General features: G+C 33.2%; 1 protein-coding gene and 1 long non-coding RNA gene across 3 annotated transcripts; both read right to left on the bottom strand.

The window, feature by feature from the left end:
* Window positions 1-715: 715 nt before the first annotated feature.
* On the bottom strand, window positions 716-5,659 carry LOC143303353 (omega-amidase NIT2-like). 2 transcript variants are annotated; one of them, XM_076622744.1, is made up of 6 exons: window positions 5,254-5,659; window positions 5,020-5,166; window positions 4,273-4,457; window positions 3,699-3,867; window positions 3,191-3,424; window positions 716-1,161 (listed from the first exon to the last, which is right to left on the bottom strand). In XM_076622744.1, the coding sequence occupies exons 1-6, from the start codon at window positions 5,336-5,338 to the stop codon at window positions 1,121-1,123; spliced, it is 861 nt and encodes a 286-aa protein (XP_076478859.1). In that variant the 5' UTR covers window positions 5,339-5,659; the 3' UTR covers window positions 716-1,120. The 2 variants fall into 2 exon arrangements, with proteins under 2 accessions (XP_076478859.1, XP_076478858.1); XM_076622743.1 differs by lacking the exon at window positions 716-1,161 and adding an exon at window positions 2,693-3,039 and having other exon boundaries at window positions 5,254-5,653.
* Window positions 5,660-10,571: 4,912 nt separating this feature from the next.
* Window positions 10,572-11,995, bottom strand: LOC143303345 (uncharacterized). Its single transcript, XR_013059529.1, has 3 exons — window positions 11,667-11,995; window positions 11,384-11,512; window positions 10,572-11,136 (listed from the first exon to the last, which is right to left on the bottom strand). It is a non-coding gene; the product is annotated as an uncharacterized LOC143303345 (long non-coding RNA).
* Window positions 11,996-15,896: the final 3,901 nt, after the last annotated feature.

Below are 15,896 nucleotides of genomic sequence, written 5' to 3' on the forward strand. Positions count from 1 at the left end.
TATCTTCTTTCCTTCGTTTCACAGACTCTTTCTGGTATTCTGTTGAGCTATTGACATCAAACATTAAGTCTGTTTTAATGAAAATATAATCCTGTGAAGCGGTGTCAATTGATACTTTCTTTTCATAAGAATGTTCTACATTAGACTGCAATTCTTTTGAAAATTCTTTCAAAACCATTTCTTCATTTCCTACAGTAACGTCTGTTTTCTCCAAGCTTTTGTTCAAATTATTAGAAACTAAACTACCCTGATAACTCCGACTAGTCGCTGCTTTAATAGTCTCCTTTAACAGTTTTCTTAACTTGATTTCGTTCTGCTTCTGCATAGCGTCTAGTATGGCCCGAATACTTGGATCCACACCAGTAGCCATAGCCAAGCCGGTGAAAATTATCCTTTGTTCCGTGGTATATATAGGGTAAAACGAATGGTAGACCGCAGCATAGTGGTTTCCAACGATCCACACTTGTTCTAATTCCTCACTCAACGTCTTTCGTGTCCATTGACGTAGAAAAAAGTAAGTTATTGTAATATCGGAATATATTAAAGGTGTAATTTTGTCCGATTAATATTGGTTAAATGCGTTAAAGTGAAATGTTATTTACCTATTCAAGATAGCAAAGTAAACATACCATATAGAGGATTTACTACTGTTAACACTCGGTATTCTCGTATTCAAAGTATTTAACCAAATAATTTGGGAATCCAGCGGACGAGCTTGTATTTAATATGATTATATTTAATATAACAACTTTACTCAATATACGCGTAGGATTTTAAATGTCATGAGGGTTGCAGCGGACTCAATTTTAATGTACCTCGATATCTTAGCTTCTTATAATATCCTAATAAAATGTTATTTATCGATTACAATTGTCCTGTCGTATTTTATAGTGTTTGCTTTATAAATGTGAACTTTATTCAAAAAGAGTTCATCGATGATTATCCATTACAGGTTGTTCATAAACCTGAATTATGCACAAAGGAATTGCCGTTAATAACTTAAGATTCTCTGCCCGTCGTACAGGGTACATATAGTAATTATTCTCGACGATCGTAACGTTTAAGTCCAATTCGAGCTTATAGTCCCATGCGAGTTAAACAACGACAATAGTTTGAATTTCTATTTGTTCGTTTGTCGTCTGTTTATACCCGGAGCACCTGCTGTAAACCAATACAAAATTTATTAGATCTGTGGCGGATCGGTATCAACAGGACGCCGACAGGTCGAGGCATCAACGCGGCGCAACACCTCCCGGGCGATCCGCGGGTACCAACCGCCAACACTAGAGGGCTACGACGACAACGAGTCTGTCTGTCTAACTCGCTAGCGGTCGAATATACGAGCGATTGATATAAATACCGCACCTAGCGAGACTCCCTCTACGTCTAAGGCAGGGACTACCGGGCATAGCCTTACTGACGAGTCCACCGGTAGTCCCGGGACGAAACGCACTCTCACTCTCTTTTCATCCGCCTCAGATCTATAAATAACACATATAAAACTTATTAATTTATAATTAATATAAAATAGGAGAGCACGAAACTTCCTATTTTATGGATATGTTAAATCTTTGTAAAAAATACCATATCATTAGTATCATTTTAATCGTTCTAAAGGATTTAGCCGCATAAAGCTGTGACCCTTGGAAGAATCGATGTTCACGCGTGACAAATTGAAATTGTGCGAAGGTTCCGGTACGAACATCACAAGCCGAACACCGATACCAGGGGCACAGGCACATGTTCTGGGTTCATTATATATTTATAAAGGGCTGACGATTCAGTGGATGGTCCGGGTAAATTTAAATTGTAAATGAACGCATTGCTGGTTTCAAGTAAAAGCCTGGATAAGAGCGGATATGGTATGAGAGTCTGTCGTGGAAAGGGGAACAGGCCGCTTTTATTTGTAAAGTTTGAATCTCCTCGATATTGAAGATGTTGAAGCTGCAAGTATGTATTTCATTTTAATCAATTCGAGACCGAGATTTAATTGTAAGACGATACCTAGGTGTCGGTACGATCTGAATGTTTAGTTGGAATGATTCTGTGTTTTACTCTCTCCAGGGTATCCTTTTCATACTTTGATTTTAAATCGATGACAATCTTAAATAGTATGCCTCATATTTTTAAAATATAAAATTATATACTATGTTATTCTATAATGTATTATGTACAATTATATATATATATATATTATATTATTTATTATATATATATATTATATTATTATATATATGTATAATAATTCTATATTGAAAAAAATATGAAATTAACATGATATATACATTACTACATAAGTTATATATAAAATATGTATATTATACCCTTGCCTACTGACTGATATGAATTTCTTTCGGTCTCGAATGCGTTAAAAGAGAGCGCAAAGAAGTCGAAATTACTTATTGTAATTAGTAAAACGACCTCTTTAAGTCTTTCATCGAGACAGACAATCTACAGGTATTAATCGACCAATTTCTCCAAGCTGATAACTTCGAATTGATGTTTATATATAAGAAGTGTTATGTGTTAATCTGTCTAAATGTTTAAAAGGTGTTATAAATTAAATGTTGTTAAACGATACGTAATTGCCTTTTGATCGTAAATTTTACTATCAAGGGGTCTTTTATGTATGCGTAATCATTGTGAATTATAACAATTTATGTGATCGATATTAAAGGTGTTTAAAAGCATATTATTATTATATATTATTATTCTATATTATTATTCTCCTATATTATTATCCTATATTATTATAGCATTCCTATATTATTATAATATCCAATTACATGTTGATACACAAGATATACAGATTATTATTTATAACGTTTTGGTTTTCTTAATTGAGTCATTCATTTAGTACAAATGATAAGAAATTAGTAATAATTCACAAAAAAAGGATATTATAGTAGAAATATTATAAAAAAACATTTTCTGTTTTAGTGTAGAGTTACTCCTTCTTACAGACAGTGTCGTACAAATCTGTACGTCTCTGAGAAAATGTAGGTATCTGAGCCCTTACTTCCTCAACAACTTTTAGATCTGTTAGAAAAAAGAAACATACGAAGTAATAAGTAATGCTTACTAATAAATTCAACAAATACAGAGGAAGATGGCTAAATCGATAAATTAACGAGACTAAAAATTAATTACATCATGGGTCTCTCGCTTTTAATTTTAAGCTGTAAATTACCGATATCGGTGACTGCCATATTCTCTTGAGTTTCCAAATCGTAAAGAATCTTTCCCCAGGGATTGGTCAACTGTGTATGCCCCCATGCGACGTAACTTGCTGAAGGAACACGAGCCGGTGATATGCAAGCAACGTATAATTGATTATCATTCGCTCTGGAACGCTGAAGTAATGACCAGTGCAGTGGTCCAGTGGTCATATTGAATGCCGCTGGATATATCAGCATTTGGCAACCTAACCCAGAGAAGCAGGAAATATGAAGCCACCGAATACCAATTAACTTCGTAGTTGCACGGTTCACATTCCATCATTTCTGAATATGCGAGGGCAGTCCTCTTATTGTGCTTTTAATTCTTTTATTTGTTTCATTTTCAGCAAATATACTGGTTTTTTAAATTAAGCTTCTTTTTATACAGAGTTACAGATTATATTAATTTTATATAGAATATATTTAAGAAAGATATTTAATTTTTTGCTAGTTAAGTATTGATCGATTAAATTACTGTACCTTTGTTCCGATAAATGCGTGCCATTTCCTCGAATCTAATATCATAGCAAATGCCAATACCTATTTTGCAGCCCTTCACATCGAACGTCGTTAGGGAGTTACCAGGACCGAGTGAATCACTCTCTCGAAAAGTAATCTTATTAGGAATGTCGATGTCGAATAGATGTACCTAATAACATAAAAATGTAGTCGCTAATTCTATTGCTGCAACTTTTGTAATTTAATATCAAAGTTACCAACTCCTAAACTTTAATTATTTTTTATTTAATAACTGACAGCGTTTTTATCACTTTCTTTTATTTAAAAATCTTATCATTTAATAATGTTTAAAAAGGAGAAAAAATAAGTATTTTCGTATGTGAAAAATTTATATTACACATTACAACAAAAATGAGCGTTTCCCGTATCATAACGTATTTTATAAACCGTAAATTATAGAATTGGTTATAGTATACGTATGTACATATGTATATTCCTAAATTGTGTATATTCCTAAATGTATATTCCTAGATAGAGTCACTTTCTTCACCCCAATATTTTCAAATTCAAAGCCATAAAGGAATATATTACTTACCTTTCGGTGTTTTGCTATCAAAGTTCCATCGGGACCCCAAATAGTACAGGTATTGTACAATTTATCGCCCTCTATTTCAGGCATCGTACCACCAACTACATAGATGTTGTTTTCTTTAGCTGCATTCGATAAAGCAACGCTCGTTTCACCATCAGGAATACTCTCGGCGTATTTTGGAAAGTACTCTGCATTGCAATATTTCAATTAATGAAAAATAACTGTCTTTTGTTCCAACCATAAATTAAATTGAAATTTTTGTCAGTTTTTTATTTTCTAAATTATCAAAATAACTAAGTTTTATATTTCGACTTAATTAAATATGCAATTACTTAGCTAATAGTATATATAATAAATTGTTTCTACAGGTTCAAAATGAAAAATGAATATTTAGAAATATTTAATTACGACAATGCTATTTGTGTTAGCATCAGTGGCTTGTTACTCAACGACTTTGCTAGTACTTTTTGAAACATAAAGTTAGTTTTCAATTAACACTTATACTAGAGGCGGAATTATAAATGCAAAATAATTGATAATACTAATTTATAAGTACCTAATTATTAGTATCTTAAAAAATATATTTATACAAAAATCACGATAATCATGAAAATGGGGAAATCCTATATTCTCGACTCAATTCACAATCTTTATGGAAGTATAAACGGTAAGGTAATTTATCTACTTTTACTTTTTTCTATATAGTTGTTACACACATGGTAAATTATTGAAAAAAAAACAAATTATTACGTATTCCATATGGTGAATTAAAGCATTCAGGAAGAGCTATAATATCAGCATTGTGCTCTTTTGCGCTAGAAATGTAGGAAACTGCCCGCTCTACATTTTTGCGTTTTACTTCATTTACTTCAAGTTGTACCAACGCCAAGCGAAATGCTAAAATGTTGGAAAAGTTAAATACATTCGGTTATATATTTCCCATACTTTTTATCTATAAATACTTTTTACATAGTGAATACTTACTCGACATCGTCCGCACTACTTGTTTAGCGATGTTTGTAAGTATCATAATGTTGAGGTTATGTATGGTACTACTCAATATCAACATTACGTAAGCAATACGCAGGGATTTTTAATAATTCTTGGTAAAGTTTAGGACATTAATTTTGATGTAATTGTAAACATTATTTGTTCACAATTTGTTCATTTACTTTGCAACAAAAAGAACGCATCTGCAAGCGTGTTAATCGGATAACGACGAACTTCATTTCGCAAACACCGACACGTGAAACATTTTGAAGTTACGTCGACGCGAGAGTAATTGGTTCCCTTAAATTACTCAATTTCCATTTCTTTCGCCATGTATATTCGAGTATTGCATTTGAATTGCAGAGCAGTCGAAAGTAGAGGAGCACCTCGCCGATATATCGACAGGAACATGAATTTTTCTTCATAGGGCGAATATTTTTTCCATTGAATTATTAAACCGAGTCAAATTTTCAAACTCAACCACTTAATTTAATCGTTTTACATAAAACATTTCAATCTTTTTTCTTCTAAATACTTTACCTATATTTCATCTGGCTGAATATTCCATATTTTTAAAGCTTGTTGATAATTACAAATACGTAATTATCATTCTGAAGCTAGAAATTTGAAATAAAATTGCTCTGCGTGAAAGGAAATAATTCAACGTTTTATATATTTGCTGTTAAAATGATATAATAAGTTTCAGTAAAATAGCTTCACTAAAATTTGTGGTTTTTTCCTTTTCTATTTTTTTTTTTTTTTTTGGTTTTATGTGTTCAAGGGCGAACGTTCCCTCTCATTTCTTGTATTTTTATGAGGAATTTAGCCTTTTTACACCACGAGAGTCTCAACGTTTTCATTTTCACGCCTACGCTACGCTCGTTAAACACGTTCTAATGAGACCATGTGCTAACATTGCGAGTTTTATTATTTTCGCACAATAATTTATCATTTTAGATTTCAAATATTACATTCATACATTTTTCGTTGTAAATTTCTTTCTCTATTTAAACAATTTACCATTGTTGCTACAATAAATCAATTAATTAAATTAATTGATCAGTTTAAACTTAAAATATCATTTCATAAGTTTTCGTCACTTGAATCTAAAAACAACAGAAAACGGTATACCCGCATCATACATAGAAAGGAGATTAAAAAGCTAGAGTGATCATATTCAACGATCACAAAACGATAATAGGACATTGTGTTTCTTCTGAAGGGCATGAAATTGTCAGGAGATTATGCCATAAATGAAATTGGAAGCTGGCTGGTCAAAGGGATTAAACTCGGTTAAACTCAATTGTGCTATATTGCACAAAGACTTGAGAACTGCTACCAAATATCTACTAGCTTAAAGGTGTGCTGATTACACCTTACAAATTGTAATTATATTTCAAATACAATCTCCTAAGTAATAAGTAAATTAAATTAATACTTTACCTAGAATCTGTGATACATTAATATAACAAAAATACATTTCTTAAATTATTCATTAATTTGCAATGTAATTAGAATATTATCTTTATTTTCTGGTGTCTTTATTATTCTTAAAAGATACGCTGCTTGTTTGCAAATTTAACACTACGTATGCTATTAATAAATCATTTTATATTTAATTTTGCAACCTTCAATCATTGTTAAAATTGATTGATAATACCGTTGGTTAATAGAAATTTGAAAATGCTCTCGTTTCCACTCGATTAAAAGGTAATTGCACAAACTGTCACAGTGTTGACTACAAATCACGTGTGTCGTTCTATTAAATTTATACACAATAGTATTTATTCTCGTTTTAATTTAAAATGAAATATGTTATTGTATGAATAGCAGAATGTTCAAATAATTGAAACAACTTTTTGTCCTCTAATTAATGATTCTCATTTAAAAAAATTTAAGAATTTTAATCAAGAAGATTTTGAAGTCTCGATCTAAAATGACCAAGGATTGAAACAGAGAATATTTTGATGCCAACAAATACATATTCTTCAGATATGAAACAAATGTGATAATAAAAATCGGTGTACATGAATGAATGTTGAAATATTGGAAAATTGTATAATTATATCCATTCTCTGTTGCGTTTAGATGTTTCAATTAATGTTTCATCAGAATTTTTATCGAATATTTTAGAGGTACTGGCTGTAAGGTTTTTTTTAAAATTAAAATTAAAATTAAAATTAAATGTAAGAACAGATTCAAAGTATAACATTTAAAAATTTGTGGTTATAAAATTTACTTGTATGTCATAATTATGTAAGTGAATTAATCTCATAATTAATTAAATGAATTTATTCTATGTGAGTAAATTATATTTATCTATAATAAGTCTTAACTTATTATTAATAATCAGCTAACATTGCATAATACTAAGTAAAGTAACTGAAAATTCTCGACGTGAGAATTAATTATAATTTCAACAAGAAAATAAAAAAGAAAAGAAAAGAAAAGAAAAAAGAAAAAAAAATTCTATGTAAGTGATTGTTCTATGTAAGTAATTCTATGTAAGTGATTTGGGGCTCGGCCAGTACCTTGCCCTTCTTTGGGATATTCCGAATTATCTGTCCTCTCCGAGCTGCAAATTTGATATCTCAGATGTTAGGGAAACTCCCTGGCCGGTAAGGCACGATAGACAGATGAGACTAAACGGCTGGTGGAGAGGGCAATCATCAACAGAGGGTCACACCGTGCGGATACAATACTGGGGTCTCAATAAAATCTTACAACCGTGGTGTTCAGAACATCAAACTCTGTTTGCATACACCCGGTGCACATAAAGTGTCAAATTACACTAACACTGGATTTATTGAACCTCTTTCACCTTGACCAGTGGCTCTTTAGTTTATGATTTGCAACAGAATCCCTGCATCAACGCAGGTTCACGAAACATACAACTTCACGCACCAAATATCGATTACAGTCAATCGACACTAACAATCAATAATTTGTCTGCGAGATGCTCCTCTGGAAGTTTTAACTATATATATTCCGGTTTTAACTATATATATTTAACTATATATATTAACTATATATTTTCCCTAGGAACAGTAAGATTTTAACGATACAACTTTATCAAGAGATCTTAATGTCATAAACGGTATCGAAACTTCGTAATTAATATTGTTAAGGAAGAAAATATTGGTAATCTCCTCGAACGACGAGCGCTTGATATTCACAATTAGAACTCGATATCTTAGCTTCTTATAATATCCTAATAAAATGTTATTTATCGATTACAATTGTCCTGTCGTATTTTATTGTGTTTGCTTTATAAATGTGAACTTTATTCAAAAAGAGTTCATCGATATAACGGTATTGAAGAGAACTACTCGAGAAACTATATCTAGCGCTTGGATGGAGGGATTGCTTGCTTCTTACAATCGAATAATTGGAGTGTAACTAGAAACACGAACGGTAGTTTAGCAATGGAGAAGAACTTTAGAACGACAGCAATTTTCTTCTTGTTTCTTTGAGAAAGGCACCGTTCATTTTATGTTTGACGAGAATGGGGTTGTTGGACGAATTTGATTAAAAAGGAAAGATCTTTAACAAATCTATATTTTTGATTTAATTATTTGAAAATGCAATTTTGCATATACCTATGTGCAATTATATACTATAATCGCAGGCGTTTCTTTAAAATGATGTACCATTGAAACAAGGCAAAATATCGTCGAATTCTTCTAGATTCAATTTCTCAAAAGAATGGCTCTATTGATTAACCAAACATAGTTCCCATAAGCATATACGTACTTCTCAGAAAAGATAGTTATATCTAGATCAATATTACTCCCCACAGTGACCTATATGTCAAAGAAAAAAAAGACACATCAAGTATTAAATCATACTACTATTACGTCCACTATCTCTACAAATCCTCCACTCTTGGAAAAGTCTATCTTATTCAAACGTAACGTAACTCAAATTAAATCTTTTCCATCATCATAAATACGAAATATTTATAAAATTATCATCTTCGATTATTTACTCAACATCTAGCTAACAAAATCTTCTCCATCGCCGTACCCCTTAATCCTGACCGCGTACAATTAACGTATGAATAGTTAATTTATTGAAATTTAAACGACCATTTTACGCTACTTGTACTCGAATGATTTTAGGATCTTGCTGTATCTCTTGCACAGTGTTATACTGACAGGCGAGAAACATAGAAACGTAACTTCCGATCCATTGATTTACCCTAAACAGACGATGATAGGTTATACGGTGGACGCAATACAGAAGCGTTTCCGATGCAATTCGAAGGTGCGTTGTTACAATGGAGTTCATCGATCCATAATGACTATTTCCCCGTCAGCTACAGCCTGTAATAACGGAATAGCCAATAAAGTATATCCTGTCGATTTAATCGTTACCCCCACGGTGCACCGCGCGCACGGAGATCGGATCGGTGATTTTCACGTGATGTTTCGCAAATCGTGAGGCGCTCGCGTGATTCGCGCGTTTTAAGCGTTCCCGCTCTTCCCGTCCGATAGAAAGAGAAAGGGAACAGGGGGTGGAAGGAAGAGGGAAGATACGTGATGCGGGTTCAACCTGCCGCGGGAACCTTTAAAGAAGGTCGGTGCAACGGGAGAGATGTAATTTTAATAAATTGGAGAACAAGTCATTGTAAAAGATGGATATTCAGATGTTGGAGATGCAGCAGATCTACGACTCGCTGGAATTAAGTTAGTTAAGGTGTTGAAAACCTAACGTCTTTTCAAAGGCGTTTGCCGCGTTTCTTTTCAAATCAAAATACATACACACGATACGTACAACGTATGCGCCTAAAGTTTTAAAGTTAATTTCTATTCAAGGAATGGACTGTTTTATTAAAGGTTTAGGAAATTGAAAAGAAGCAATTGCTTGTTTCTAAGAAAGAATCGCGAGAAGTACAGTTAGAAACTGTATTGTGAATCACTTTTCCTGGTTTCCGTAACGAGGAAGTGAAAAAAAAACGCAGATAAGTCAGCTTTTACCGCAGCTAAATGGGAGATACGCAGGTACGAGTCGTTACAGTTTTGTCGTTGCAACGATTCCCGCTGCGTAATTTGATAATGAACAGTTGAAAAATAGCAGCGTTGTATCCGTACTCTTTAATATCCCATTATATGGAAGTTAACGACCGGAAAATACACCGCTCGACTACTTGAAGGAAGTAGCTCATGAGCAAGTCTTTTGTATCCTCGCAATGATATAATTCCTGTAACGTCTCGTTCTCGGAGGATTTATTTCGTTGATTTGTACGTGTTTATTACTTTTGTGTTTTCATGAATGGAGCATGTCACATGCGAATCGTAATATGGTTTTAATGGCGTTTCGACTTCAATGATATCAGCGGCTGATTGCGCTTCCCGTAAGAAGCTTCCAATCATTATGTATTTTAGGAACAACAAATAAGGATATTTAGAGAACGAATTAATTATTCAATTGTTCGCGCAAGAAATACCTGTCTCTTTTTCGAAAGTTATAAATGCTGTTTTCAAAGAGTTCCTTAGCTCACCATAAACCAGATAAGAATCTTTGGTTCCGTCTAGAAAAAGAAACCTTCAGATCAAACCGAAAGGGGTTCGGATTATATTTTCTAATCGTATTTGTATATTTCTTTTTACGGTCAGCTTGTCATCCACGTACAATCGAACAGAGAGTCCATTAATTATTTCCCTTCGACTTGTTTCAGGGGGAGCATCTCTGAAGCCATGCCGGCTGACGAGTTCGCTGGAAATCGAAACAGAAGCAAACCAAGACTGCAACCACCTTAACGAACCGCTATTATCACTGGCAAGGTCATCGGGCAGATCTAATCATGCTCACGCCGACCATGCTTCCTGTGCACTCGTTCCTCTTTCTTAACGACGTCAACCAGAAGATCGGGTGCTAAGAAATTCGAAATCGAGTTGATTGAAAATCTCAAGGAATATTAAAAAAAATACGAATAAACAATTTGATATAGAAATCATCCATTTTGGGCAAAGAAAAGAAACAATCAGAAAAAGGAATAACCACAGAAGCTCTGAATTTCATTGCTTCCTAATGGTACTTCCTTGGATATTTTTACATTCTGGAGGCGTGAACGAACTCTGAAAAACAGAAACGACTTCTATCGGATGATCGAAAGAACTACCTGGACACTGAGTATAATTATTCACACGTGCGGATGCCATTTCCGGCATGTTTCTCCATGAAGAAGGTCAGCTTCAGTTTTTGCCACTTGTAGATAGAAGTTGAAGTGGCGGACGTCTTAACGAGGTTGCTAGAATGTCAAAGAAATAGATGAGGGAAATATTATGAAGATATATTTATGAATATCTAATTGAGCATTTAATTAAGAACTTAATCGAAAGACCAAAATAAGTTGGTTCTTGAGACCAAGTACCTATCTAAGTATAATAGTCTTTTGTACTTACGGTTTAGTAAGAGGACTCGAGTAAAACGATTACTCGTTAAAAGGAACAATAGAATAATCATGCCTCCGCAGACGGTGGTCTCTGCTTTCATGCCTCATCGCGGAGAATCTCAGCGAAAAAAGTGTCCCGAAGCGTGAGCTGAAAGGTGGCTATCTAGGCTGCCTAGTGAATGCCGTCGCCATGGTGGAGCTGGCGTGTAGCAACTCCCTAAGTCCAGGAACCTAATCCTGCGTCAGAAAGACAAAATTCGCTACGGAGAAAAGTAAACAAAAATATATATATAGGGAAGAAGCGACAAAGATTAAAGATCGTTAAGAATTACAGGTAATTTAATGATAAAAGGGAGAAAGAATTGTGTAAAAATTCTACTGGAAAAGAAAAGAAAGATTAAGCCTCCAACGAGAAAGACGTGCTCAGAAGCGAGTCCTGCGTAGCGCCATGTAGAGGAGCAGGAAGAAAATATTGGTAATCTCATCGAACGACGAGCGCTTGATATTCACAATTAGAACTCGATATTTTAGCTTCTTATAATATCCTAATAAACTGTCATTTATCGATTACAATTGTCCTGTCGTATTTTATTGTGTTTGCTTTATAAATGTGAACTTTATTCAAAAAGAGTTCATCGATATAACGGTATTGAAGAGAACTACTCGAGAAACTATATAGAGGATTTAATTAATGTGTGGATCAACGTATGTATCACTATATGTAACAATAATATTGACTGTATATGTACGTGTGTAATAAAAGATTTCCGGTTTACAATGTTTACGATACTGATATAAAAATACCATATAGAGGATTTAATTAACGTGTATATCTACGTATATATCATTATATGTAACAGTAACATTATGTGCATATGCGTATAATATTGGTTAAATGTTAAATGTTAATATTGGTTAAATGCGTTAAAGTGAAATGTTATTTACCTATTCAAGATAGCAAAGTAGACATACCATATAGAGGATTTACTACTGTTAACACTCGGTATTCTCGTATTCAAAGTATTTAACCAAATAATTTGGGAATCCAGCGGACGAGCTTGTATTTAATATGATTATATTTAATATAACAACTTTACTCAATATACGCGTAGGATTTTAAATGTCATGAGGGTTGCAGCGGACTCAATTTTAATGTACCTCGATATCTTAGCTTCTTATAATATCCTAATAAAATGTCATTTATCGATTACAATTGTCCTGTCGTATTTTATAGTGTTTGCTTTATAAATGTAAACTTTATTCAAAAAGAGTTCATCGATGATTATCCATTACAGGTTGTTAATAAACCTGAATTATGCACAAAGGAATTGCCGTTAATAACTTAAGATTCTCTGCCCGTCGTACAGGGTACACATAGTAATTATTCTCGACGATCGTAACGTTTAAGTCCAATTCGAGCTTATAGTCCCATGCGAGTTAAACAACGACAATAGTTTGAATTTCTATTTGTTCGTTTGTCGTCTGTTTATACCCGGAGCACCTGCTGTAAACCAATACAAAATTTATTAGATCTATAAATAACACATATAAAACTTATTAATTTATAATTAATATAAAATAGGAGAGCACGAAACTTCCTATTTTATGGATATGTTAAATCTTTGTAAAAAATACCATATCATTAGTATCATTTTAATCGTTCTAAAGGATTTAGCCGCATAAAGCTGAGACCCTTGGAAGAATCGATGTTCACGCGTGACAAATTGAAATTGTGCGAAGGTTCCGGTACGAACATCACAAGCCGAACATCGATACCAGGGGCACAGGCACATGTTCTGGGTTCATTATATATTTATAAAAGGCTGACGATTCAGTAGATGGTCCGGGTAAATTTAAATTGTAAATGAACGCATTGCTGGTTTCAAGTAAAAGCCTGGATAAGAGCGGATATGGTATGAGAGTCTGTCGTGGAAAGGGGAACAGGCCGCTTTTATTTGTAAAGTTTGAATCTCCTCGATATTGAAGATGTTGAAGCTGCAAGTATGTATTTCATTTTAATCCATTCGAGACCGAGATTTAATTGTAAAACGATACCTAGGTGTCGGTACGATCTGAATGTTTAGTTGGAATGATTCTGTGTTTTACTCTCTCCAGGGTATCCTTTTCATACTTTGATTTTAAATCGATGACAATCTTAAATAGTATGCCTCATATTTTTAAAATATAAAATTATATACTATGTTATTCTATAACGTATTATGTACAGTTATATATATATATATATATATATATATATATATAATAATTCTATATTGAAAAAAATATGAAATTAACATGATATATACATTACTACATAAGTTATATATAAAATATGTATATTATACCCTTGCCTACTGACTGATATGAATTTCTTTCGGTCTCGAATGCGTTAAAAGAGAGCGCAAAGAAGTCGAAATTACTTATTGTAATTAGTAAAACGACCTGAGAGGCAGACAGATACAAGAAAGAAGGAATATTATATTAGCGGCATTATCATGTTTTTGCTCTCTTTAATTCTTTCATCGAGACAGACAATCTACAGGTATTAATCGACCAATTTCTCCAAGCTGATAACTTCGAATTGATGTTTATATATAAGAAGTGTTATGTGTTAATCTGTCTAAATATATATATATATATCTGTCATATATATATATATATATATATGAAATATAGTGCGATCATCGCAGTGGGAGGAAATATATATATATATATATATGTACTACTTACTCAAACTATGGATCACATAACCTATACGAAAAAAAAAAAATTATTGTACACTATAAAGCAAGAGGTTAAATCTTTAATCTGTTAAGAATTAAATTTTTTATTGTAACTGCGAAAATTATAAAAGTACCAAGCGAAGCAAGTACGGAATATATGCGGAGTATGAATCGCTCAACGAACCAAAGAGCGGCTCAGTGACAAAATTAGTAAAGTAAAGACCACAAATATTACAACATTATATTCTACCACAAAATAATTCTCTATACAAAAAAGGTACACAACGAATCGATTTTTCATAACGATAAGAGTCAACAGAACCAATCAAGACCAGGCGAGACTCTCATAAGACAACGATATCAGAGGGATCAAATCAGCGACTTCAATCTATGTTACAGAGTATAGTTATCAAGAAAAATTGCTCTTTTCATGAAAAGTATGGTAATGATACTCTTATAATACATTGTATATCTGGCAGTCGGATGTGCCCGTGGCCATCGGAAATGTAAAGACGACGCTTTTAGAAAGTGATAGCGCCATCGCGTTTTAAAAACGCGTTAGAAGAAGGACGGTTTCGCTATCCAAGGCGAATCGAAAAGTGTGCGTGTTGCGAGAATCAGAGTTGATCGAGACGTCGAAGCATAGAGTCGTTAGAATTGAGTTGCGAGTGTTGTCGAGTGTTAGAGTTGCTAGTGAGAGAGAGAGAGAGAGAGAGAGAGAGAGAGAGAGTTACCAAATAGTTGTCAAGTTATTTGTTGTAAATACGAGCGTTGCATTTAGTTTTCCTGTTAATCAAACATCGTTTCTCTGTCTAACTAATATCTGTATTTTCAATCCATTATTAATAAATTATAATTAATCGGACAAAATTACACCTTTAATATATTCCGATATTACATTATCGCGATGTAATATTTATCATGCTTATTTTGTACGTAAAACGAATCGTTGGAATATTCCCGAAGCTAACGAAGCATTTCCCAAAAGTTAAACCGAAGAAATTAACGCGAATAGTTAAGTGAAATTTTTCCATTAACTTGCTGACCAACCGGCAAATAAAAAATCATAAAAATTGTTTCAATGTGTTGAGGTCACGCATAACTTCTTTTTTCACTGACGATTACCAAACAGGTAAAATTTCGAAATTGTACGAAGGCCACGTGACCAGATCGTATTGGAATTTGAAGTGCATGGAAAAAGACAACTCGAAGTACAAACCTTGAGCTGTACTACTCGAAGTACAAACGTGAACTAATGGATGCAGAAAAGCAATTAACGCCAAACATCCGAACAGCATCTTGGAGCCCGTCATTGTTCTGAAATAAAAGAAGTGACGAATTAAAAAGACGCAGAACTAATAATAATAAAGGAAACTTAGTTCGTATTATAAATTGAATTTACATCAGAAAAGAAACACGATCAAGCGAAACAGATCGTAGAAATGACAAATATCATCGATATACGTTTCAGTGTAATTTCACTTTTGAAAATTATTTAGTTTAATACGATCGTATTC

The sequence above is a fragment of the Bombus vancouverensis genome, chromosome 11 (genome assembly GCF_051014615.1).
Source record: "Bombus vancouverensis nearcticus chromosome 11, iyBomVanc1_principal, whole genome shotgun sequence".
NCBI lineage: Eukaryota > Metazoa > Arthropoda > Insecta > Hymenoptera > Apidae > Bombus > Bombus vancouverensis.

Bases quoted from the DNA above. Each gene is read 5' to 3' on its own strand.
- LOC143303353 (XM_076622743.1), bottom strand. From the start codon at position 5,338: ATGTTGATATTGAGTAGTACCATACATAACCTCAACATTATGATACTT. The intron at 3,868-4,272 runs GTAAGTAATATA...TTATGTTATTAG, and splicing joins TGATAGCAAAACACCGAAAG to GTACATCTATTCGACATCGA. The intron at 3,425-3,698 runs GTACAGTAATTT...TCTCTGGGTTAG, and splicing joins ACGCATTTATCGGAACAAAG to GTTGCCAAATGCTGATATAT.